Source organism: Limanda limanda, chromosome 13, assembly GCF_963576545.1.
Source record: "Limanda limanda chromosome 13, fLimLim1.1, whole genome shotgun sequence".
Lineage (NCBI taxonomy): Eukaryota > Metazoa > Chordata > Actinopteri > Pleuronectiformes > Pleuronectidae > Limanda > Limanda limanda.
Genome location: NC_083648.1, coordinates 26,405,214 through 26,432,750, shown reverse-complemented (window position 1 = coordinate 26,432,750; position 27,537 = coordinate 26,405,214). Strand labels below are relative to the sequence as shown.

General features: G+C 39.3%; 1 protein-coding gene across 2 annotated transcripts in view; it reads right to left on the bottom strand.

Annotated features, from left to right (window-relative positions):
• The window catches only part of sdr16c5a (short chain dehydrogenase/reductase family 16C, member 5a), a 57,310-nt gene that overhangs the window by 25,636 nt on the left and 4,137 nt on the right, over nucleotides 1-27,537 (bottom strand). For both annotated transcript variants that reach the window (XM_061083804.1, XM_061083805.1), the window contains exons 3-5: nucleotides 26,893-27,024; nucleotides 26,253-26,352; nucleotides 20,012-20,156 (exon numbers count right to left, since the gene is read on the bottom strand). In XM_061083804.1, the coding sequence (XP_060939787.1) occupies nucleotides 20,012-20,156; nucleotides 26,253-26,352; nucleotides 26,893-27,024 (377 nt within the window). The remainder of the gene's footprint in view (nucleotides 1-20,011; nucleotides 20,157-26,252; nucleotides 26,353-26,892; nucleotides 27,025-27,537) is intronic.

Below are 27,537 nucleotides of genomic sequence, written 5' to 3'. Positions count from 1 at the left end.
GTTCGTTTCCAAAGTATGTATCGTCTTCTACTACATACTACACAAGGTAAGACTCACCAGTATCTCACTCCCTCTGATCTACACATTCGTCTTTTTCTTTTGGGGGTGTTTCTGTGCGGCGCTTTGCTCCGCCCCCCTCTATCCCGAGATGACATCACACAGGGGTCTAGGATGCCAAACACTAAACATTTTTACATTCTTGTAAATTGTAAAAATAAATTTGTTAAAGAAATTATCAAGTCTCTCCTGATTGAGATGAAGCTCGCGTAAGTTCAATAGGGAAGACTTAACCTGCATTCAGATCAGCTGACTGTGGGCGGTCCTAAATTTCGGGAACGCCTCAGAGGGTTTAACCCGCGTCTGTCAGCTGATCGCGGGCGTTTCCCAATCTTCCAATCAGGCCCGCGCGGGATCTTTCAGCCAGTCACAGCAGCAGCTGTCAGAATTTAAAAGTTCCCTCTCTTCTCTTCCTCAGCAGTGTCACTTCAGCGACGAGCACTAACCCTCCTCCACCCCAATCTCCTCCAGTCCAAGAAGATCATTCTCACCCCTTCCGGTTCCAGATAACATGGATCACGGGCCAAGGCGGCAGCTACAGCCGGACATCACACCATTACTCCTGGCATCCATTGCACTTCTGTCCGTCCTGGAAGAGGGATCCCTCGCATGCGGCTCTTCCTGAGGTTTCTACGTTTTCCCTTCAAGAAGGGTTTTTCGTAGTTTTTCCTTACTCTTGTGAGGGTTAAGGACAGAGGATGCCACACGAGGACAAAACCCATACATGGGCCATCAAATCGACGATGAACCACCACCAGTGTCTAGACCCCGGGGGGGGTGTTTCTGTGCGGCGCTTTGCTCCGCCCCCCTCTATCCCGAGATGACATCACACAGGGGTCTAGGATGCCAAACACTAAACATTTTTACATTCTTGTAAATTGTAAAAATAAATTTGTTAAAGAAATTATCAAGTCTCTCCTGATTGAACTAAACTAGTTCAGAATTTCACGAGAGCTAGAGAAGGATGATATTGCGGACGACCAACAAGCGTTGAGATTAAAGCAGATGAAGAAAACCCGTGGCCACATCTCAGCAAGATGTTTGTAGACTAGTGCTCTAAAGGTGGTCCAAAGTTTAACCAAAAGTTTAAATATACTTAATTTAAACTTAATTTAGTTTAATTTAACTTAACTTAATTTAATGAACTACTTTTTACTTTTACTTGAGCAGATTTTTAGATGGGTACTTTTACTTGTACTTAAGTAAAATTTCATCAAAGTAAAGGTACTTTTACTTGAGTAATATATTTCAGTACTTTTTACACCTCTGGAATATGGGCTATGCAAATCCAATTTGATTGCATCTGAAAAAAAATAAAAAAAAGGACCAAACACGAAAAAAGGGAGAATCTCAGTTATGCTGAATGTTTCTTAATACATTTTCATCACATTTTCTTCCCCCTGGAGGTACCTGGTTTTCAGGGCCATCATTACAAATAAACTTTATTCTTAACTGACTTGCCAAGCTAGATAAACTACTATTGTCACCTCTCCACTTCACTCCTCTCTTTTTTCAACTCTTCTCCTCCTCAATGATGATGAGTCTCTGCCCACTGGCCCAGAGATAGCACTGTTTTATGCATTTCTGTATGGACTGTTAAACACTGACAGATACAAATAAATCCACCTCAATAAACCCAGGACAAGGAAATCTATAGGAACTATCAACGGCTGTGATTACAAAAGGACAGAGAATACTAACTTCGAAAAAAATGTTTGATTCAAGCCAAGCTAACCTGAAGTTATAATACCCAGTAATTTGGAGCCAGTATTGAGCCGCAGAGACCATTATTGGTTTTGTGATCAAATAAGAATCAACATTATAGTTAATGGTGTCTGAAATGTTATCAGTAAGGATGAGTAAAACTGGTGATGTCCTGGCTGCAGTTCTTGTGTATATATATATAATTATATATATATATATTTATATGTATAATAAGAACAACGGTCCCGTCATGTACGAGGACAAGCCTGTATTATTCTTTCCTGACCTGAGTGCCAGCCTGATGAAACGCAGAAAGGAGTTCGACCAAGTTAAGAGGGAGCTGCGATCCAAGGATATCCCGTTTGCCCTGCTTCATCCTGCAACATTAAGGGTCAAGCTTCCCGATGGAGGAAGAAAATTCTTCAAAATACCAAAAGAAGCGGCGGCATTCCTGCGCGACTCCCCGGAACGAACATGACGGACCAGGGGGACAGAACCAACAGGTGGATGAAACCCTTAACTATATATTTATATATATATATATTAGTGCTGTCAAACGATTAATGTCCCTTCATCTATTTTTTTTCCCATAATTTTACTTTCGTTTTAATGCTCTTATCAACATGGAAGAGTGGATTGGCTTTCTTTATGCAAATGTTTTATTTTATTGAAAAACAATATAGCCAAACACGGCGGTACAAAATAAAATTATAAAGTGCACATTTCAGGTAAACAAGGACTATAGTGCAGTTGAACTATGCCTTAATATTTTTATTTTTTTTCAAGTTTGCTGTGAGCATAGCAGTCAGGCCTCTTATTACAGAAACAATGAACCGTAACAGTTAGGTTACCAATAAAAGGTAAGCCTACTACTTCTTTGCTTTCAGTTAGCTACTCAAACAGACAAGCAACAAAATAACAAACAAACAAAATACACAGGCAAGTGTCGGCCTACTTTGAAATAAATTAAACACAGAACTTTGTAGGGCTATTTGAGTCCTCCCCATATTTGTGGAATATGTATGAAATAAGAAGTACCCTATTTTTAAATAAATAAAAACATATAGCTGCAGCCTAATAGTGTAACGGACTGGGTTTATGTTTATGTTTGGTTTTGACGTATGTTGAGTAAAACGCTGTTGAAGGAGCATTCTGATGTCTGAGGGTCAGTGAAGGGGTCGGGGTGAGACATGTGACTGTTTGGACCAATAGGATGGGGTTGTTTTGTTGACCGGGGATCAATGAGGAAGTGAAGTGTTGTTGATGTGTGCGAGTGACGTAGTAAGAGCGAGAAGTGCACATGTTCGTGTAGAGGAAAATACAAGTTACTAAACCACGAAGAAGTTCCGTGTCCTGTGGAAGCGGGGACGCTACAATAGCTTAAAAATATATATTTTAGTTGGCGAAATATTAAAAAAAGCGAGAGCAGGTCAGACACAGATACTGAAGCTGCAGCTCTGCATTAATCTTGCGTTAAAAAAATTGACGGCGTTAAAATGGGTTTGCGTTAACGCCGTTAATAATGCGTTAAACTGACAGCCCTTATATACATATAAATATATATAGTTATATATATACACATACACACATATACATATATTATTAAAAATACGTATACGTAATAAGTAATTTGTACATAAGTATTCACAGCCTTTGCCATGACACTGAAAATTTAGCTCAGGTGAATCCTGTATCCACTGATCATCCTTGAGATGTTTCTGCAACTTGATTGGAGTCCACCTGTGGTTAATTCAACTGTTTGGACAGGATTTGGCACACACATGTCTATATTAGGTCCCAAAGTTGACAGTGCATGTTAACCCACCCTGTTTGCATTCTAACAATCTCAGAAAAGGGTGTTTTCAGCTTTTTTTTCATAATTTCTTGTTACACCTAAAATGGATACTATGCATATTGCAAAAATCTTTTTCAGACAGAGTCTTGGGCTGGTTTATTTTTTTCTGAACCATGCCAGACGTGTCATACTTACAAGTGCAGAGTGCACAACCCAGTTCGATAGGGAAGATAGTGTCAAACGTTCAGGATTAGACACTTGGGGGGAAGAGGGGTGGGTGAGTGAAGGGGTTTGTTTTCTTGTTTTCTTGTTAAATGTCTTCTCTTACATGGCCATTTTAATTTTAAAGTTCTTCCAGATGGTGGAGTTGACAGAACCAAAGTAATTTGTAGCCACTGCCAAGGTGAATTTTCTTATCACCGGAGTACTTCCAGTCTAAAATATCACCTAAATGCAAAACACACAGTTGATATCAGCAAATCACTCAACGAAACAGCGAGCGGAGCGAGGCTTCGGCAGACTACGTTAGACGCAGGGAGGAGTATACATTTTTCATAACAAAGAGGATAACATTAATGCCCTGGCAGTGGCATTGAGCTTTAATTTTGTATTTGCTTTGATAACATTGTTAAGTTGAGATTTACACTGAATATTTTATTTAACTGCTACTGTATTAAATGCTGATGTTAAAAGTGTTTGCACAACAAATGTTATGGCACTTTCGTTCATATGGCAGAACATTGAAAATAAAATTGCGCTATACACTACTTTTTAATTCATTATTGGATTTTGCGTATACAAATGCGATTAATCGTGATTAATCAGGGAAATCATGCGATTAATCGCGATTAAAACTTTTAATCGTTGCCCAGCCCTACTTTTTTTCTTTCATCACAGGAGATACACTGGCTCTTGCACAGTGCATTTACAAGGAGGCTATGACACTCTGATGTACACAGTTAGTATTAATGAATAGGGTAGTTAAGTTTGTTAGCTTTAATGTGAATAGGCTAAATGGACCAGTTAAAGGGACTCTTACCTTTGTTGCATTTTTACACTTTTTGTGGATAAGGTTAAATTGGTATTAATAAGGTAATGACACTCTAAAATGCAAGACAGACCCACCAGGAGTTAAAGCAAACAATTATTTCACTCTCGTAATATTTAGTGAAAACTTCAACCAATAAAATTCTTCGGACCGAAGGACCTTATTGGCCGACAGACCTGTCTGTTTGCTGCATGGAAACAGACAGGAAGCCCGTCTGCTTCTTGTCGCGCATTCGGGCCCGCGTCATCAAGGCGCGTCCTCAACTATAGGGTTTGTTTTGATTCCACGGCAGACAGTAGCGAGTAGCGACCGTATCGACCGTAGCGACTGACGATGGCAGACCAAAGTGGTCCACGGCGTACTGAAACAGCCGCTCCCAGGGGGAAAAACAAAAGAAAAAACACCGCGGATGGGAACGAGGGGGTGGGGCATTGGAGGAAGGCGGGATGATTCGAATGTGCTGTAATTCTCAAATGCAACAAAGGTAAGAGTCCCTTTAAGAGGAAGACAGTTTTGACACAACTTAAAAAACTGCAAACGGATATCGCTTTTTTTACAAGAGACCAATCTTACCACACAGGAGCATAAAAAGCTGAGAAGAGAATGGGTGGGACACGTGTTATCATCCTCATTTAACTCTAAAGCCAGGGGGTTTGCTATTTTAATAAAACAAACATTCCAGTTACAATTGGAGAAACTATAATTGATCCAGCAGGCCGCTATGTCCTAGTTGATTGCCAAATCTACTCGGAACCCTGGACACTGTTTAACTTATACGCACCCAACTATGATGATGAATCCTTTATTCAAGATATTTTTATGAAAGTATCGGGGGAATAACAAAACATACTTGTAGGAGGCGACTTTAATTTTGGCTTAGATCCTATATTAGATAAGTCAGCTACAACAACATCCAAAACAAAAGCAGCCACCACTACCTTATCATTTATGAAAGATCTAAACCTGACTGATGTGTGGCGACAGATGCACCCTCAAACTAGAGACTATTCCTTTTACTCCTGCCCACACAACTCTCACACCAGGATCGACCTTTTCTTATTGTCAACACAGTTAATTCAAAGAACAAGACTTTTGCCAGTTTATTAGGGACCAGATAACATTTTTCTGTGAGATAAACTGCCCCTCCTCCCCCAGTAGTTTCATATTATGGGAAACGCTGAAGCTTATCTAAGAGGCATCTTATACAAAGGGTATCAAAAAGAAATATGTGGCAGAGATAAATCAGCTAGAAGCAGATATTCTGAAATTGGAAAAGGAGTTTCAACAATCTGGGTCTAAAGAACTTTACCAACGGCTGGTTAACAAAAAACTAAAATACAATTCTTTACATACCTATAAGGTTGAAAAAAATATTTTAAGAACCAAACAAAAATATTATGAATTGGGAAAGAAAGCTCACAAAATCTTGTCCTGGCAATTGAGAACAGAGGAAAGCTCAAGGACAATTAATGCAATTCAAACTGAAACTGGTGCAATCTCACACAACCCAACAGAAATTAACAACGCCTTCCAACAGTTTTATACAAATCTATATGCATCAGAATCGCCAGAGGATCTATCTAAGATTGATGAATTTCTGTCCACTATTGAATTGCCGAAACTCGGCCATGAAGACCAAAAGAATCTTGATTTGCCCTTCACTCAGAAAGAAATCGAAAAGGCCTTATGCTCACTACAACCCAATAAATCACCGGGAGAGGATGGCTTCCCCCCTGAATTCCACAGAGAATTTAAGGACTTACTAACCCCTTATAATGGATGTGATTAATTTGGCATCTAAAACTCAAACCCTTCCTGAATCATTCTCCACTGCCATAGTCACCGTGATTCACAAAAAAAATAGAGATCCATTAAAGTGTTCCTCTTTTCGACCAATTTCATTATTGAATTCAGATTATAAATTGATTTCCAAAGCCCTGGCAAACAGGCTTGGCCAACATTTGCCAAAATTAATAAACCCAGACCAGAGTGGCTTTATTTTGAAACGCTCATCAACCAATAACCTGTGCAGACTCTTTAATATTATCCATCTAACCAAATCTAAAACTGAACCTAGTGTAGCTGTAGCATTATATGCTGAAAAGGCCCTTGATAGGCTAGAGTGGCCGTATTTATTCAAAGTTTTGGACAAGTTTGGATTTGGCCATTTGTTTATCAATTGGGTGAAAACACTTTACCATAAACCCAGAGCCAAAATTACCACAAATGGACAGACTTTGACAGCATTTCCCTTGAGTAGATTGAGTCGACAGGGCTGTCCTCTGTCTCCGGGACTCTTTGTCCTGGCTATTGAACCACTTGCTGAAGCAAATTAAACCGGATAATTAATCTCCTGGCAGATGATGTAATTCTGAATCTAATGGACCCGGTTAACTCTCTCACAAAATTACAGACGCTGCTAAACAACTATGGTGCTATTTCAGGATACAAGGTCAATTTGGAAAAAAGTGAAATTATTCCACTCACGAACTTTGATCAAGTGGTTCCAGAATATTAAATATCTAGTAATAATTATAGACAATGATCTTAAAAATTTTTACAATCTTAATTACCTCCCATTGCTGAGTAAAATCGAGGAAGACCTCAACAGATGGAGGAACCTACCCATTACTCTGATTGGTCGAATAAACTGTGTGAAAATTAATATTCTCCCGAGGTTGCAGTATCTTTTCCAGTCCTTACCCGTTCCATTACCTGAAACCTTTTTTAAAACACTCAACAAACACGTTAGACAGTTTTTATGGAACGGTAAAATCCTAAGGGTGTCAATGGAAAAACTAACATGGGATTATAGCCTAAGAGGTTTTCGATTGCCCAATTTAAAAAAATATTATTTAGCGGCCCAGATGCGATATATTTTGTCACTTTTTGACGGTGATGCTGCCCCTTCTTGGATATAAATTGGACTTCATCCTCTGAAAGAAGGAGCTTCCAATGATTTTATCTATAAATGGAACTCCAAAACCATATCCAACAGGACAGATAATCCTATTTTGAAACATTTTATTAAAATATGGTATGATGTTAAAAAAAATCTTCGGCTGAATTTGAGACTGTCACCAAAAACACCTCTAAGACAAAATGAACTTGTACCCATGACTAGGGCTGCTCAATTTATCGAAATATAATTGTGATTACGATTATTGGGTCAAACGATCTCCAAACTACTATAATCGAGTTGTAACGATTATTTGGCATTTTTTATATATATATATATATATATATATATATATATATAGTTTATAAGTATAAGTTTCAGGGTAGCTGTCAGCCATCTGATGCTCAGTAGAAGTTTGGAGATGTAAACAAAAAATGCCCCTAAACATTGAGGAATCATTATTACAAAATAGCCTTACATAAACTAATAAATGATTCAGAATGGTTAAGGTCACATCCTGCACTCAAATTATGTTATGTTCCGTGACACAAACTGAAAATAAACATTTATGAAAGAAATTTCTGCAATATCAGTATAATTTAACAGTTTTCTATGGGGACATGGAATTCCTCCTGACCTATGTGGAGTTCAACACATACAGGATATATTACGTGACTGCTGGCTACAATGTGACTACATTGCAAAATGTAGGGAAATTCAAGGTGTTCACCTAGTACTTGATAGCGTACCTATGAATCTAAAAACTTTGTAAATGGATGTAGATACTTAATTTACGTACGTGTTTGTAATATTTGAACTACATAGATTTCAATTATGCATGATTACATCCTAGATGAGGCAGCTCTTTTCCTAGTCATCTTCTCTCCTCTGCATCTTCCTCTCCACTTATTCCTAGAATAAGAGCGTTATTTTTCTGGCCTATGATTGCTATATAGACCATTTCATTTTTAAAGTCAAGGAAAGATGGCTAAATATTATGGAAACATTATATAAATACTGAAATGTGTGGGAACCTTGTAAAGAACATTACATGAAAAATATTATCACCCCCCCCCCCCCTCCCCCAATAGAGAATTGAACGGCTCTGGCGTGATGTGTTCATGAGTGTAACTGGAGTATACTACAAAATCCTGCACTCTCTTGAAGAACAACACATGCTGGACATCAGCAACATCCTACACGTATTCTGCTGCAACTACGTTTTCCTCCCACGGATCCAGGCCAGCCTGGATGTTTTCTGTGAGGCATGGGACAACCATCCCATCAGGATGGAGGAAAACCTGACACCTAATCAGTTGTGGCAGGTGGGACAGGCCCTGAATCCCATTGCAGATCCTGATCCCCAGGTAAATAATACATGTTAAAAATTATTAATCATTTTTTCTAGAAAAACTTTACTAGCATAGTTATGCAGACAGTCTGTCTTTGTCAGGGTCTGTTCATTCCGGAGATCGAATGGGAGGAGAGTGGATTCATCAACGACATTTATCCCGGCATCAATGTCCCTACTCAGGAAAGTCCTCTCTCAGACCCTCAAATGATGGAACTGCAGGACAACATTGATCCACTGCAAGAGTCAGATTGTTTTGGAGTGGAAATATATCTCAGCACTGTCCAATATGTTGAGAACCTACTTCAGGCAACATAAACACACACACACAAGTCAGTGCTAGAGTTTAGTTTAGTTTCTGGGTCATAGTTATCTTTGCTCAACCTATGTGATCTTAATTTTGGTTTTCACTAGTATGATAGGAAGTGAATGTATCTTGTCAAAGCTAAGCTACTTGTTTATTGTGGACTTTGTTTTTATGGGAAATAACAAATGCACTACAGTAGGTGAAAATTGTGTGATGTGCCTCCAATCATTTAACTTATTTGATGTAATAAAGTGAAAATTGCCATTGAATTATGCTTCCATTTTCCTTCTTCCTTCAAGCATGATTTATTTTATAAAAGAAATGTCATTCAATGTATTGGTTTTATAAAAAGGTAAAACCTCAATATTGGACAACTAGTTTTCAAAAGAAAAAAAACTTTATTTTAGACATGTCATGCACAAGTTAGGTGTACAACCAAATATCACCTGATATCTTGTGGGTGTACATTTTCTGACAGGTTGACAATGCCCCCGGTGCTGAAATGTAATGGAAATTTGAGGGTCTGAATCAGTCAGTGATTGAATTTGAGATCATCTTTACTCAATACACTCAAATTAATTTGGTTTAATGAACCCACACAATAAACCCAGAAAACCAAACGTTGGCTGCTGGAAAAAGACAAAAAGCAAACAAATAAAAAACTGCTAATCTTAACTCACATACTCTTAAAGTCAAATGTAACCAGTACTGGCCACATACACACTGAAGAGATATCTGAACTGAGGAAGCTCTGCTGACATCATCCTGATGGGACATACGGATGAAAACTGTTGGTATATGGAACAGATTTCATAACCACAAATAAATAACATGTATGTCACCCTCCGCCTGTCTGTCCCTCTCCTATACCATTCCTTCAATAACTGGAGAACAAGTGCACAGATGAAACAATTATAAACATAACTAGTGAAAGTGCAAAAACCTTAATGAAATGTGCATCTACACAAGCCCAAAGCCAGAACTAATAGAACTAAGGGCCATCATTAAATCACGATGGAACATTGTGTAGGTCTGGTAGTGGCTGGGGAGCTTCAACTTGAGGAAGCAGGTGAGAGCCACAGGGTATGTTGAAGCTACAACCTCAACAACAAGGCTATGGGCGGGCGGGCTAAAATCCTCCAGGCAGGCAATTGAGGGTCTGACAGAGGCCTTTACTGAGTTGGGACGAGTAGGGACGCCGGGATAAATGTCGCTGATTAATCCACTTTCGTTTGATTCGATGTCAGGAATGAACAGAAAAGAAACTCCAGCGCGCGTTGTAATGACGTCGTGTGGAGGCACTCTCACGTGATTGGCTTGGAGCAGTGAGACATCTGATTGGCTACAGACGATCCCCTCTTAGAAAAAATGCATTTGTGGATCAGGCTCCTGTCAGGGGAGTCTCAAAAGTCCAAACACAAATGCAGCGAGGTTTACAAATTAAAAGCACTTTGTAAATGCAGGTCCAACAGTTTATATATGAATGTAACAAGCTCCAAACATGTATTTGATGAAGATTGCAAATACTTTTACATGCGTATATTTGTGAATTTTTTTTCTATTTGTGTGTGCATCAGAAATATGTTTATGAATCTTATGTTTTACGTGTGAATTTTTTTTACTTATATATGGAATGAAAGATATTTGTGTGTGCATTTAAAATGTATTTGTGTTTTGAGTCACATATATATATAAATCCCCAAATACATTTGTGGATCTTTTTTGCACATTTGTGGATCTTTTTTGCGCTAGTGGATCTTTTTTGCACATTTGTGGATCTTTTTTGCGCATGTATTCATTTCTGTGTGCATGTATTACTTATGAGACTGTTCTAGCTCCATATTTTTATGGAGAGTGTTAATGTTGCCATCATAAAGGGTTTGAATAACCAGGCACCGATATCCTGCATGGTTTCACGGAGGAATAAGACACGCAGCCGTAATCGATGTTTACCGGAACCGGTGACTGGTACTTACGGTTAGTCATTTAAAAAAATAAGGGCACATATTAATAATCGTTTGAATAATCGTGATTTCTTTTTTTGTCTACCCATGACTCTAAATAATACGTTTCTGGAGACTTGGCATGACAGGGGAATCCAGCATCTGGAAGATTTCTTTGATAAAGGACGTCTCATGTCTTTTGAAGAACTGAAGAGGAAGTATGGCTTGTCCAGTAGAACTTTCTTTTGTTACCTCCAGTTAAGAGCTTTTTTTAGAACTAACCTGGGTCCTGAAATGATTCTACCTGTGTTAACTAATGTGGAAAAAATGCTTCATGAGGGAAATGTGTGCAAATGTATTTCTAAAATGTACTTCATGTTGCTGAATGAGTGCCAAAAACCAGGATTACACAGATCCAGGATGAGATGGGAATCAGACTTGAATATAGCAATTGATGAACAACTCTGGTCAGATTTGTGCCAGAACAGTCTGTCAGCAACGGTTAATGCCTGGTACAGACTTGTGCATTATAATTTTCTTTATCAACTGTACCTCAACCCACAGAAGCTACATAAATCCAAACCTGAATTGTCAGAAATGTTTTCAGATGTGGTATAGAGGTTGGCTCCTTCCTACACTGTACCGGGCTTTGCACAAGGGTAAGGTCCTTTTGGTATGACTTTTGTAATGCCTTAACTAAGATCACAGGAGTTACCTTTCCATTGGATCCTGAGCTATGTTTACTGGGAAACTTCACAACTTTCAACGGGTCTTTTAACAAAGCTCATAGACAGATGGTCTGTGGAAATGAACAGTTGTATTCCTCTTGAAAAGATTACATATAGTCTCAGAAAGAAATATAAGTTATTTTTGAAAATCTGGCAGCCTTATTTAGAATACATGGATACACCACCAACGGTACCATAGGACTGTAACTATTTGGAGCTCTGAATTACATTATGTACTGTGTCATTGCGGTATTTCTCTGTGATGCGTCATCCTTTTTTTTTTTCTCTTTGGGTGGGGGGAATTATTTACTCTATTTATTTAATTAGTTTTATTTCATCTATGTGTGTATTTTTTTTATTTTGTTATGTAATTTTCTGTAATGTTTAATGTAGAGTGCTATGTATGCTCTGCATGTTCTCTTGCATTGTGAAAATATTTGGAAAAATAAAATATTCCCCCAAAAAAATGCACTTCAGTGTAATTTATATATTATTGGCACTATCCCAAATCACTGCACCTTAGCACACAATAATGTATTGTTCTTTCTACCTGTATATATATTGTTTTCGACTTATATATATTGTTGTTTTATGTCTGATGCACCAACCACACCAAGAAAATTTCCTATAGTGAAAATATGCTTGGCCAATAAAAGAATTCTGATTCTGATCATCCTTAAATGGAAGAAGTTTGGAACCACCAGGACTCTTCCTAGAGCTGGCTGAGCAATCAGGGGAGAAGGGCCTTAATCAGGGAGGTGACCAAGAACCTGATGGTCACTCTGACAGAGCTCCAGCATTGCACTGTGAAGAGAAGAGAACATTCCAGAAGGACAACCATCTCTGCAACACTCCACAAATCAGGCCTGTATGGTTGAGTGGCCAGACGGAAGACACTCCCCAGTAAAAGGCACATGACAGCCCGCCTGGAGTATGCCAAAAGGCACCTGAAGGACTCTCAGACCATGAGAAACAAAAATGCTCTGGTCTGATGAAACAAAGATTGAACTCTTTGGCCTGAATGCCAAGCGTCATGTCTGGAAGAAACCAGGCACCGCTCATCACCTGGCCAATGCAATCACAACAGTGAAGGATGGTGGTGGAAGCTTCTTCCCGACTGCAGTTGGCCTTATCAACAAGGCCCGGGACCCCCACCTGACTCGGACTTTTATTCCACCCCCACACCTCTAGGATGTGTTAAATTAACACATTATATCATATCATATTATATTATACTGCATTACATTGCATATTGCAATATGACACTGTTAACTGTTTTGCATTTAGCATTTCACTTTTTACTTCACTTTTTATATTTTTTATATATTTTTATTCAGAAATGTTTATCTCAAAATAAATGTTACTTTGTATAAATATTGGTAAAAAGTGAGTAAATAAGAAGTAAACAGTGAGTAAATATATACTGGTTTCCCATTTTTTATTGCTCTTCAATGCATGTTGTATTTATTGCGTTTTTATGTTTCCAGGGTTTCCCCCAGTGCTGTATAGGCCTGGCGGGACGCCAGGCTCCCCCCCCCCCCCGCCAGGCTAAGCGTCGCTTGTCACTCGCGCACATCAACAACACTTCACTTCCTCATTGAGCCCCGATCCCCAAGCAACCATCCTATTGGTCCAAACAGTCACATGTCCCACCCAGACCCCTTCACTGACCCTCGGACATCAGAACGCTCCTTCAACACAGTGTTTTACTGAACATACGTCACCTTCACTGACCCTCAGACATCAGAACGCTCCTTCAACACAGTGTTTTACTGAACATAAGTCAAAACCAAACATAAACATAAACCTAGTCCGTTACACGATTAGGCTGCAGCTATTTGGTTTTATTTATTTAAAAATAGGGTACTTCTTATTTAATACATTTTCCACAAATATGAGGAGGACTCAAATAGCCCTACAAAGTTCTGTGTTTAATTTATTTCAAAGTAGGCCGACACTTGCCTGTGTATTTTGTTTGTTTGTTATTTTGTTGCCTGTCTGTTTGAGTAGCTGGCTGAAAGCAAAGAAGCAGTAGGCTTAACTTTTATTGGTAACCAAACTGTTACGGTTCATTGTTTCTGAAATAAGAGGCCTGACTGCTATGTTAATGCAGCACAAAACAAAATGTAAACAAAGGCTCAAATATTAAAGTGCAAAACTGTAGGTTTAAACTAGCAACTCCAACGTGATAAAAATAAATAAAAAAGAGGGCTTATAAGTTAAGTCAGCAGTGCAACTCAAAAAGATATCAAAGTATCTATTTAACCCCTTATCAAAATAAAAAAGTTAGGTGTGCATATTAAACAAAGTGCAACATGTTTAGAGTATAAGAAACAATGGTGTCCAGCTCAAAATCCGACTCAACCCCCCCCCGCGGGTGCCTTCTAGCAGCCCTACCACCAGGCTTAGCAAGTTTTCTGGGGGAAACCCTGTGTTTCTATGTTCATTGTTTGCACCAATACCCAGAGCAAATTCCTTGTATGTGTGAACGTACTTGGCAATAAAATACTTCTGATTCTGATTCTGATTCTGATTTTGTCAGTGGCAGGAACTGGGAGACTAGTCAGGACGGAGGGAAAGTTGAATGCAGCAATGTACAGATACATCCTTGATGAAAACCTGCTCCAGAGCACTCTGGACCTCAGACTGGGGTGAAGGTTCATCTTCCAACAGTACAACGACCCTAAGCACACAGCCAAGATAACAAAGGAGTGGCTTCGGGACAACTCTGAAATTGAGTGGCCCAGCCAGAGCCCAGACTTGCACCCGATTGAACATCTCTGGGGAGATCTGAAAATGGCTGTGCCAAGCTTGTATTATCATAATCAAAAAGAATTGAGGCTGTAATTGCTGCCAAAGGTGCTTCAACAAAGTATTGAGCAAAGGCTGTGAATACATATGTACATGTTATATTTTCGTTTTTTGTTTTTAATAAATTTGCAAATGTTTTAAACAAATTTTTTTCACTTTGTCATGATGGGGTATTGTTTGTAGAATTTTGAGAAAAAAGTTAATTGAATCCATTTTGGAATAAGGCTGTAACAAAACAAAATGTGGAAAAAGTGAAGCGCTGTGAATACATTCCAGATGCACTGTATATATATATATATATACACACACACACACAATGTGTTTTTTTTCTCTCATTGGCCTGCATGTTGAGTGTAATGAATGCAAACATGTCTGCGCCAGAATGAGGCTGTGATGGTGGACTACAAAGAGGCCTTGCAGCTGATTTGTACACCATTCCATATCAGAAGACACTCTCCAGTAAAAGGCACATGACAGCCCGCCTGGAGTATGCCAAAAGGCACCTGAAGGACTCTCAGACCATGAGAAACAAAAATGCTCTGGTCTGATGAAACAAAGATTGAACTCTTTGGCCTGAATGCCAAGCGTCATGTCTGGAAGAAACCAGGAACCGCTCATCACCTGGCCAATGCGATCACAACAGTGAAGGATGGTGGTGGAAGCATCATTTTGTCAGTGGCAGGAACTGGGAGACTAGCCAGGATGGAGGGAAAGATGAATGCAGCAATGTACAGATACATCCTTGATGAAAACCTGCTCCAGAGCACTCTGGACCTCAGACTGGGGTGAAGGTTCATCTTCCAACAGTACAACGACCCTAAGCACACAGCCAAGATAACAAAGGAGTGGCTTCGGGACAACTTCACTCACACGATGTGTTTTTTTGTGGTTTTTTTTTTCTCTCATTGGCAGGCATTTTGAGTGTAATGAATGCAAACATGTCTGCGCCAGAATGAGGCTGTGATTGGTGGACTACAAAGAGGCCTTGCAGCTGATTTGTCCACCATTCCATATCAGAAGACTAAAGATGGCACGGTGGAGCTGCAAGGGTACTTAGTCCTCTTCCTCTCTCAAACTGCAACATAATCTCCTTAGTTATGTGAACCAGCAAGCTTTAGATGTATTATTTGTCAGACAGTGAGAGTGAACTGCTAGTTTATTTTCACCACATTTTCTCCTGTTAGTTAGGACATTTAGATATTGCAATTTGATTAATTAATCTTTGGATAGGTAGAGTGATATTGGATTTCAAGATAGCTCTGTTTGCTGTTTGGCCTTTTGTCCACTCTGAAGTTAATAAGTTATTGTGCATGCACACAGAGCATGATTAGATATCAAGAGGTGCTTCATGTGTCCCATTATTTACATAGCCTGTGACAGCCAACCATAATGGCATTTTAAGTCATCAAAACATTTTTGCACTTCTGTTAGTAAACTTAAGGCCTCTATAATCCAAAGCAGCAGCTCAAACTCCTCCATGAACCAACTAAAATAACAAGCTAGAATGAAAAAGACAGCACATCAACAAAATAACAATATTAACAACATTCATGAGAAAAACATTACCCAACACAACTTTCATGCTGTATTCCATTATGCTTGGCTTGGCTATATTGTACCAGCAATCACATTGTGGGATTGTCATCAAGAAATTAATGACAATGTCAGAATTTGTTTTCATCTTTGAGAAACTGTAACAATGCAATTGTAACAGGACAATAACTTTTGTAATTACTCCAGTTTGCTGCAATATTTTACCTACTCACAAATTTACAAAGTATGGAATTTGATCACACCTCTGTGTTTTTCCTTAATTGTATATTTTCATTCACTTTGTCATTTCTTTGCACAAAACTAGTGACATAATAAATAATCCATCATCCAACAATGATGCAGGCTCCTGGATTTGATACTACTTACATGTGTAGATTATTGTGAATGATTATTTATACTTCATGTAAAAACTATTTTTTTATTAAATAACTATGGCAAACAATTAAATGTCAATGTGAAATCAGAATCTGAGCCCATCTGTAGAAGTAGTTTTGAGCCAGTTCACACTTAAAAAAGAACGAGTTCCAAGTTCAGTTCATGCAGATGAAAATTAACATTCATAGTTGGTTTTCTATTGGGATGATTTAGGGTCATGTGTTTGGTTATGGTAAATGGTTTTGTATTTATATAGCGCTTTTCTAGTCTTGATGAAAGAGCACTTTAGAGTAGTTTTACATTCACACACACATTCATACAGCGCATCTATTAGCAGAACTTCTTGTGTTCTATGAGGGGCAATTCAGCATCTTACCCAAGGACACTTCGGCAAGCAGATGGGGAATACTGGGGATCGAACTGCCGACCTACAGGTTGGAGGACAGCTGCTCTGCCCCTCAGCCAAAGCTTCCCCGTTAAGAATTGATTGTGTAGGATCATATACGTTATATACTTGTTGCCCCGCTCACTTTAATACTGAATCCTGACTCTGAGCGCCACGTCTCGTGTTGTACTTGGCACAAAATGTTGACGAGTAATTTTCATGATGTTTAAATGCAGCAGTGTTTCCCCTACCATTCTATTAGGGGGGCGCTGCGCCCCCCCAACGGCACCTCTCGCCCCCCCCTGGAAGGTCAAGTTAATATTTATTTTATTTTTTATTTTTGAATATAGCGCCAGATCTCTACACAAATCATTTTAAGGTTACATTTCCTATAAAATAGGTCTATAGCTTGCTTTTCTGTCTCAACATGGTCGCGCGATAGTTAGATTTCTCCTCTGCTCTCTGTATCGCGCACGGCGGAGTTCCATCCAAATGCGCGCACACACAGACACGTTCGCACACACACTGACACGTGTTGCACGCCCTGCCCCAGACAAGAATCTGCTCAGTCACCACCGGTTGACAGGTTCTGACCCAGCTTGGCTGTCAGAGGGGAAATACTCCCCCTGGTTGTACAATACTGATCTTGGTAAGTATTACACCGGACGCCGAAGCGCCGCGCAATTCTCCAGCGCGCAGGCGCCTGGCGGTTCTCACGGGACGCGCATTTCTCAGTGCCGGTCAGCCTGCGATTCTGCTTTCTCCGCTTGTTGCAACCTCAGCCTGAACCATTTTTAACCCCGCTGCGTCACTTCCTTCTATCACTGTTTAATCTATTTTCATCGGACCATTGTTCAAAACCGGCAAATCTGACGTGAAAAGATTTTTATTATAGACGGAAGTTTCAAAACGGTAACTTAACACAAACAAGGGTTATGGCGAAGTGCTCTATTTTAACTAGTCCTGTTTGATTGCTGTGGTAACAGTTATCTCAGGTGGTAGAGAAGTCGTTATGGGAAGATTGCTAGTAGGATCTCGACTCGTTTTCTTTCACTTTAAGCGCATGCTCCATAACGTCTTTACAGCGATTTCAACCACTCCGCTCCAGCCTTTCCGTGTTTTCGTGACAGGGCTTCATGTAGACACGATAAACATAAGTACCGGATCCAAAAAATGTCTCCGGATTCCGGCAATCCAGGTTACTTATGGAAGTCAGTAAATACATACATTACATACATACATATATACATGCATGCATAAATAAATAGATAGATAGATAAATTACAGTTCATAGAGAATGAATAGGGGATTATTTCAGTTTTCTTTTTGGTTTTAGGCAGTGGTGTGAAGTAACAAAGTAGAAATACTTCGTTACTACACCTCGCCAACACAACCAAAAACAAACACTGTGCATATTCACGCACACAATTCAGGTTTTTTAATGGACCTCGCCATATGGAACCCTGGGTAATCAGGCCCAGTTTTCCACTCACTATAAGCCAATATAATTTTTGCAAAGATATTATATATCTATATATTGCCAATTCCAATCCTTAGTCGCCCTTTGTGCTGACTCAACACAACTTAGAAGCTGTTGCGTCTTTATATATGTATGGTACAAACTGGCTAATGTTTACAACTTCAAGCAGGGTTGTGTCTTCACTTTGTCGTCCCTACAGGCAAGATACCATAGAGGTGTATTGTCACCCTGATCGAAACAAATGCAAACACAAACGCAGGCCCATTCAGTGAAGATAGTCTAATGATAAATAAACAGGCTTAAATGTAGATGCGTGGACAAGCTGGCGGGCAGGTATACAGGCAGGTAAACATCCAGGCAGTTACCAAATACAGCTAATAGACACAAAAGGTTAATTTGGTCTATTAGTGGCAGGTTTATTAGTGTTCTTGGGTAGAATCAAGAGGCACTTGTTTATTCTGTTGTGATGATTCTTTGTTGTCGCTAGAAGTTCAGATGCACTTGTCCAATACTATTTTAACCTCAGCATCTCGGGTTCAAAATTTTTAAAATTATACATTATATATATAGTGTTGTTATAATTTTCAGTTGAAATAAATCCTGAACTGAACAATTTTGGGTTGTTTTGTGTCTGTATAGGCCTACTATAAAAAGCACTTAGCATTTTTAATTTTGGTACTTGTACTTTTACTTTTGATACTTAAGTACATTTCAACACCAGATACTTTTGATACTTAAGTACATTTAATATGAGCAACTCTAAGACTTTTACTCAAGTCATTTTCTGACAGGTGACTTTTACTTTAACCGGAGTCACTTTCAAGTAAGATATCTGTACTTTTAATCAAGTATGGCTTTCAAGTACTTTATAAACCACTGGTTTTAGGAATGTTCTGTCGAATACGTAGACAGCATAAACAGGCAGTTGTGAGAGGAAACCAGACCCGGCCATTTATAGAGTCTCCCTGCCAGTCCTACAGAAGGAACAAACTGGACAAACACATGACGTCTGATCATCACACAATAGCCTGTCAGCGCCGGTCAGAAATCCAATGTACAGTTCAAAGTAATTAAAAAAAACACATTAACATCATGATTCCTTTAAGTTTTTGTGTCCGTGTCTGTCCCCCCCCCAAAGCTGTAAACCTAGGGGAAACAGCAGCCTCATAACCTCTGGAGCAAATAAAAAAATAACTAAGTTAATTCATGTACTGATCAGGTCCTGATATCTATTGATTCGTGTTTATTAGTTCAAGTGAGAGCAGAGTGGAGGAGGAAACAGAAACTCCAGCTCGGTACAAACCAACTGCAGCTTCAGCTTTGATAACTGAGCAGCTGTTACCAGAGAAACTCTGTACTTGACTTTTCTTCTACAAAGTCACTGACCAGGTGCTTAAAGATAACGAGTTCTGATCTCACTGCGTGTGTCGCTCTGAGCGAGTGAGTGGGGGTGGGTATGGGTACATGGAGCCAGTCATTCCACAAATTAACCATCCTGATCATCCTAATCATCTTAACCTGTTAATTTTGACAGCCCTAAAAATAAGACACAAAAGTCACATAGAAATACCTACTTGGTTTGACATCCATCAAACATCCCAGTGTTGATGAAGTATGGACACACAATGGTGGTCTTGATGCCATCCTTCCCAGTCGCCAGTAGCTCCAGACCCACGGACTCTGCAAAACCTACTGCTGCAAACTTACTGGCACAATAGTCTGCAGGCAGAGGTGTGACGGGGAAAGAAGGAAGCAAGTGACAAGGTCAGTTATGCTCTTATCAAATGCTCAGGACAGGAAATTATTAATTGCTTTGGATATTTGATATTTTAGTTTTGAGACTATAATACAGTGAAGAGACACTCACATGTACCTCAATTCAATATGAATACCTGCCACATTTGTTCATCACCACATAGCAGTAATGGTAACTTATAGCAATGATTTTGTAAAGCAGCCACAGCTGTTGTAGCATCTGACCTGAACAAGCTTACAGCTGATAAGATACTGTAATTTTTGTGACAAATATTGGTGAGAGGGGAATGATCTCTTGATCTACCCATTGAAAACCATCCCATCTGCTTGGTGCCTAATGCTTGCAAGTTTTTCTCAAGACAATGTTCAACCAAGTTGGAAAGATTTGGAAAGAAAATTTAAATTGGGATAGAGACAAAATTTGATGTGTGTTGAAAAGGTTCGGTGACAATTTGCTGTACAATCAACTTTTAGGCATAAAGTATTACAATCTAGCGTTGGAAAGTCAATTACAATTTAAAAGATTTGAAGCCTGTTATCAATAGAGAAGGAAAAACTCATCACAGAAGGTTTAAATTAACAATTAGCTAGACAACAATCAAAGCAGTTTTCCAATGTTCTACTGGCTGGGCTATACTTAGAACTGTAAAGGCTTTTCACATGTGCTCTATTGTGCATGTGTATGAGGTCATAAGTGTTCACTTGTAATACTCTTTTTTGCATATTAGCCCTTATGTGGAATATGTGAATCAATTATTAAATATGGATGCATGGAAGTGAGGGGGAAGGAAGGACGTGGGGGCTGGGGGGGTATTGAAGTGTGGCCAGGGCCTTTATTTACATCAGCTGAACAAGCCAACAAGCTATTATTGCTAATATCTCAGGGGCAGTGGTGGGAAGTAACGAAGTAGAAATACTTTGTTACTGTACTTAAGTAGATTTTTTAAATATCTGTACTTTACTTGAGTATTTATTATTATTTACGTTTTACTTTTACTCATTACATTTGAGCACAAATATCTGTACTTTCTACTTCTTACATGCTTAAAACTGGCTCGTTGCTTGAGCAGCGGAGGTTGGCGCCGCACGCCTCTACGCACGGCGCACCTCTCTCTCTCTGTCTCTCTCTCACTCGCTCCCCCCCCCCTCGGGAGATGTGCAGGTCCGGGGGTGTGTTTGCCGTCGGGGGGGCAGCGCGAGAGGTTGGTCTATCCCTCAGCAGGTTCACCTTCAGAAATCTTGTTAACTTTTACTTCCTCTACAGTAGTCCAGTTTGATCGTCTTCTCGGCTCCGCCAGGGCCGTGACCGACTCTGGAGGGGCCGGTCGGAGGACCTCACTAAACCATCCAATGGGGAGTAGCGATGTGTGTGGGCAGGGACTTAATCAACGCATCCACACTCCCCATCCATCTATTCCCTTTAGAATGATCCAGGCGCTCATGCAGGAGCTCGGTTCAGTTCAGTCTTTAGTATTCTGTCTGAAATTTGGCAGCAAAATGAGACTGTGTCCAGTGATTTTTCTTCTCTATGCTAGCCCTGCATGTGCAGGCTGTTTACAAAAGGGAAACTATCTTATTTTGTTTGCTTTGTTTCCCTTTGCTGAGTTATCATAAGGGGCATTGTGTATAACTCCTGCTACTGATGAGAGGTCCATGTTAAGTGATATTTACAGAATGTTTTAGTGGTTATACCAGGGGTGGGCAAGCTTTTTGACCCGCGGGCCACAATGGGTTCCAAAATTTGACAGAGGGGCCGGGCCAGGAACAGATGGATCGAGTGTTTTTGTGAACTAATATAAATTACATGGAAAAATCATTACATGAAAGGATTTGGCCTTTACCAAGTAGCAAAGCACTTATTTGCAAGGCCATTTAACAAAAATCCGCCTGCAGAGAAAGGCTTGCTAGCCTTTGCTATGCCCCCCAAAAAACATGCCTTGGTAGATGACTCTTTAATCATAGTTTGTCTGTGAAAAAAAATGTTGCTGAGTCTGTAAATTAGTTGCCAACCTCTGAGCTGCAGCCACCCGTTCTTGAATTGACTGCTTGCTAGCGTAGTTAGCATGCTTCGTAGCAAAGTGACGGCTGATGTTGTACTCCATGAAAACTGCGACAGTTTCTCGGCATATAAGGCATACAGCCTTCGATTGGACATCAGTGAAAAAGTATTTTGTTGTCGACTCCGTGTTAAACACTCGGCACTCATTGTCCACTTTTCGTTTCCTTGATCCTCTCATTTTACAGAAGGGCTCACAGGGCAAAGGGAAAAAGTGAAGGGAGATCATGTGCCCTTTCGAGCCCTATACACCACACTCCCGGGCAAATTTAATTTAGCTGACGCTTTTATCCAAAGCAACTTACAATAAGTGCATTCAACCCCAAGGGTTCAAACCCAGAAAAACAAGAATCAAAAAAGTACGATTTCTTCAAAAATAAAGCAAAACTACAAAGTTCTATAAGTACGTGCCATTTAAGTGCTACAAAATTGTTAGTTTCCAAAAAAAAAAAAAAAATGTATATATATATATATATATTTTTTTTTATTATTTGGACAAGTTCGGCGGGCCGGATTAAAAAGCCCAACGGGCCGTATACGGCCCGCGGGCCGTACTTTGCCCATGTCTGGGTTATACTGTGGTTTATTAATGTTCTTGGGCAGACACAAGAGGCACTTGTTTATAGTTGATTCTTTGTTGTCTCTAGAAGTTCAGATGCACTGGTCCATTACTATTTGAACCTCAGCATCTAGGGTTCAAAATTGGTAAAATTATAAATTATATACATTATATGCATATTGTTGTTATAATTTTTCAGTCAGTTGAGATAAATCTTGAGGAGAAACATTTTGGGTTGTTTTGTGTCTGTATAAGTCTACTATAAAAAGCACTTTGCATTTTAAATGTTGGTACTTGTACTTTTACTTTTGATACTTAAGTACATTTCAACACCAGATACTTTTGATACTTAAGTACTTTTAATATGAGCTACTTTAAGACTTTTACTGAAGTCATTTTCTGACGGGTGACTTTTACTTTTACCGAAGTCACTTTCAGGTAAGATATCTGTACTTTTAGTATGAAAGTATGGCTTTCAAGTACTTTGATCTTCACCCATTTACCCAATGTAATATATATATACTATATATATAGTTTATTCAACTTGTGACTGTTTCAAATTTAAATCCCTTTTGTGTTAACCATCATTTTTAAAAAAGGGTTTTACTTTAATGTGTAAGAGCAACCTCTATGGAAGACATTTAAATGATGTCGCCATTGATCGTGAATTAATGTTTAGCAAATTGAATTATTGATTTAAGACTGGAAAAGAGACGGGCACTATTAAAGGCTCAGTGGGTACAATCTAGTTAAAGTGGCATGTTGCAGCTGAATACCCCTCACCTCACCTTCCCCTTCCAAACATGAAAGAGAACCTGTGGAAACCTCTAGTTGTCAAAGGTGTTTAGTTTGTCCACTTTGAACAACTGGGTGGCCACCGTAGAGAGGATCCGCTACAGATGTAAATATAGGGGCCCAAAGAAAACAACAATTCATACAATTTAGTACACACTAGTAAAAACATCACTAGGATTATTTTCTATTCAATTTCTGCCAATAGATCCCTGTCACCTAAATCTTAAACACTGGACCTTTAACCAAGTGTACTCCACCAGTCAGGCATCTTCAGTGCTGCAAGTCCCACACCCAAAAGAAAGAAGTTTTTTTCCAGAATAAATAGATTTCCCTGGAATTTTATTTAGATCCTTCTTAAAGGGCCCATATTATGAAAATTCCACTTTTGTAGTGCTTCTACACGTTAATGTGGGTATCTGGCATGTCTACCGTCCCAAAAACTCTGGAAAAAAACAACTCCCGCGATTTTTTGTAGTTCCTCTATGTCAGAGAAGGGGGCGGGGCGCTCAAAACAGGTCAATCCGAGGAGGGCTGTTTTAGACAGGGTAAAAGGGGTGCTGTTTTAAATGATCCTTGTGGTGTTTTGACCAAAGTATGTTACAGACATTTCATCAAGACCCCAAGGAACCATATAAACTGTGGTAAAATGGCCATACGATGGGTCCTTTAACATATGGAGTTCCTGCAAAGGTGTTTATGACCTTACTCAACTATTAGCAGGTTAAGTAACCCGACAGGAAAGTCTGCATTAATAATAGACACGATTTTTCCAGCAGGTGAGTAATCTTCTTTCCATTAGTCAAAGCTAACAGATTGACTTCTAAACACAACCCTAGACTAAGGGTATTTGATGCAGTTAGATGAGAACATGGCTTACCTTGCCAGTCTGTTTGTGAAAATCATACCTGAAGTCAAATATAACAATGATAAATAAAAATGGTTCAGAAATGAATTACATATGTTAACAGCTTCAGAGCCCACAGTCACTGCTCCCTAAATTTGAAAGATAACTGTTTCAATCTTTACTTGGATTGGTGTGGATTTTTCCTCTATCTTTACAAATCTTGAAGCCATAAAAGAAAAGCAATCTAGGGCACCGTTGATGGGCATACTAAAGGACATTTACAGCATTGTTCCTGAGCCACTCCTGAATTATCTCGGCAAGGTGCTTTGAGTCTTTATCCTGTTAAGATGTAAACCAAGTCTGAGGTCCTGACTGCTCTGGATAAGTATTTCACCTTTGGCCCAGTCTGAGGTCCTGACTGCTCTGGATAAGTTTTTCATTAAGAATCTCTCTGTACTTTGCTCAGTTCAGCTTCTCCTAAACCCAGACCTGTATCCCTTTCGCCGACACTAAAAACAACCCCACAGCTTTATAAGCAACCAACAGGCCTCAATGCTGGGGTGGGATTGGTCAGGTGATGAGTGGTACGTTGTTTCCTCCAGCTTCAGGCTAAAGGGTTCAACCTTGTTTTCATGAGACTAGAGAACCTTGTTTCTCACAATCTGAGTTCTTTAGCTGCTTTCATGTGTCTTTCACTGAGGAGGCCATTCCATAAACTCTGCCAAAACACCCAGAAGAGTAAAGGGCTAGTCATAATTGTCCTTCTGGAAAGTTCTTGCAGCTCCACTGGAGCCTAGCCAGAGGTACCATCAGGTTTTTGGTCATCTCTTCTATCAAGGCCCTACTCCCCTAATTACTCGGTAATAAAAATAATTGGAAGCTGTAGATTGACACATTTATAAAGCATTAAAGCAATGCAATACCAAATTAAAATATTTTTGATAGCAGAAGATTGAAAAATCATGTCAAATCTGACCAACACACAACTAATTGTGTCCCATAGATGTCATGGTATCACGGTATCTGAAAGTATTAAGTATAGTGTGTGTAGGTATCAGTGCAGTGGGAAGGGCAGGATTTGAACGACTTCCCTTCACACCCAGTATGATGAAAAGGCTAAAGTTCAAAAGCAGTTTTGAACCGTAAGAGCAGGTCTTTAGAGAAAAGCTTTATCATACTAATTTAGACAGATAACAGTTCTGTTATGTACACTGATCAACAGTGTCTGAATCCATTACTGACACTGGCCCAGTAACATCGGTCCTGAGAGATCACAAGTGGCCAGTGTAAAGTATGTGTGTTCACACCTGGTATTAAAAGTCGTCCTGAATACGTCTCCCGTAACCACTTGTGATCGAATCTCACTTCACATATATTCAATTCAAAATAAAACTGGGGAATTGGGTCCACCCTTTCTCCAGAGGTTTGGTTTCACACCTGAACAATGCCGCGGGAGATTCTAACCCAGACACCTATTTTTCATTCAGAGATATTTTTATTCTTTTAGTTATTTTTCAGATTTGTATGCCTGGTTGTCAGCAACTGCCAGTGGCCAAAGGTCTTATATTACAAGTTGCCCGTCCATCCCACTCTTGTGAACTAATCATACGTTACATAAATAATTTGATTAGACAAGCAGTAAGGTAAACCCTCAGCTGCAGCTACTCATCATTGCTAATTTAACATATGCGCTACTGGTTCTAATCATGGCTCTAATAATGTAAAACAGTTGCACAGAGGGGGTTTAACTCATGGCACTCTCCTCAAAATTGAAGGATATGAATGAAAACAAGAAAAAACACACACCTGCCAATCCATTGACTCCTACGAGCCCAGCAGAACTGGCAATGCTGACAAGATGTCCGTGATTGTTGGCAATCATAGCAGGAAGGAAGGCCTTGTATGTCTGAGCAGAGAAACAGACAACAAATAAACCACCAAACAGAATATAGGCAGGGATTTGATTCTAAAAATCGAGATCCAATAGGTAATCTCTGAGAATTGAAAAAAGGTTGAAAAACACCTTATCTGGCAATGTAAAAGAAAGTGAAAAAATAGATTAAATGACAGACAAACTTTTTATATTGTGATAATTCCATTTCATAACATCATCATTACATAATTTACACATATGGTGATGAATGATTGTTAATATAAAAGGTAAGATTGTGTGTCTAATCATATAGGTTACAAAAGTAATGTGAATTTGTTTGGCTTCATAATAATGTCAACATCTTATTTCAATGCTGCACTTGAGCCTCCATGCAAAATACTTTCACCAAAAAATAAATAGAAATCTTCAATGGAGAGAGAATTTTACATTTAAGCAACAGTAGAGTAAAGTCTCCATGAGAAAAACTTTTGATCCCACAACTCAATACAAAGCTAAGCAGACAATAAGCGGGATGACGTTCAAGCTAACAGTTCTCCCTACTGTTATACTGACCCAGAAGTGAGCCATTGTGTTGACCTCCACTGTCTTCTCAATCAGGGAATCTGGAGCATCCATGAACTTCTTTCCTGTCACGATGCCAGCGTTATTCACCAGAATGCTGACATCACCCACTTCTCGCTTTACCTGCGTGGAGCACAGTTAAAGCTTTGGTTAGTTATGATAAATTGAATTAGCTCAGTAAACTGTAAGAGCAGAGTCAAATCTAAGCTATTAAACTTGGACAATCTGATCACAGCTGTGTATTTTATAAAGTCTGTGGATGGTTACTGACACTGCAGGAATAGACATTTGTTTTAAGGTCAGACAGTTCCATTTTTACTGTGTGTTTGAGGCTGAATATTAAATACTCTGTGTTTGACATGCTATTAGATTAATCAGTAACAGCTGATAGAGAAGCAGAAAGTGGGATTGCTACACACACCACTGTTTCAAACAATAACCACAGTCAAGGCAGCAGTGATCTTAGTAGACAAACAGCATAACAATGTGTGCATGCTAATGTGCTTTGAAGTACAATCTGTGCTGACAATCAATGTTTTGGACGCATATGGGTAATTTCTCTGCCTGTGGAGCGAACTGAATAGACTCATGTCATCATCACTGCTGCTAGCTACTGTTTCTCACTGAAAAATTTGT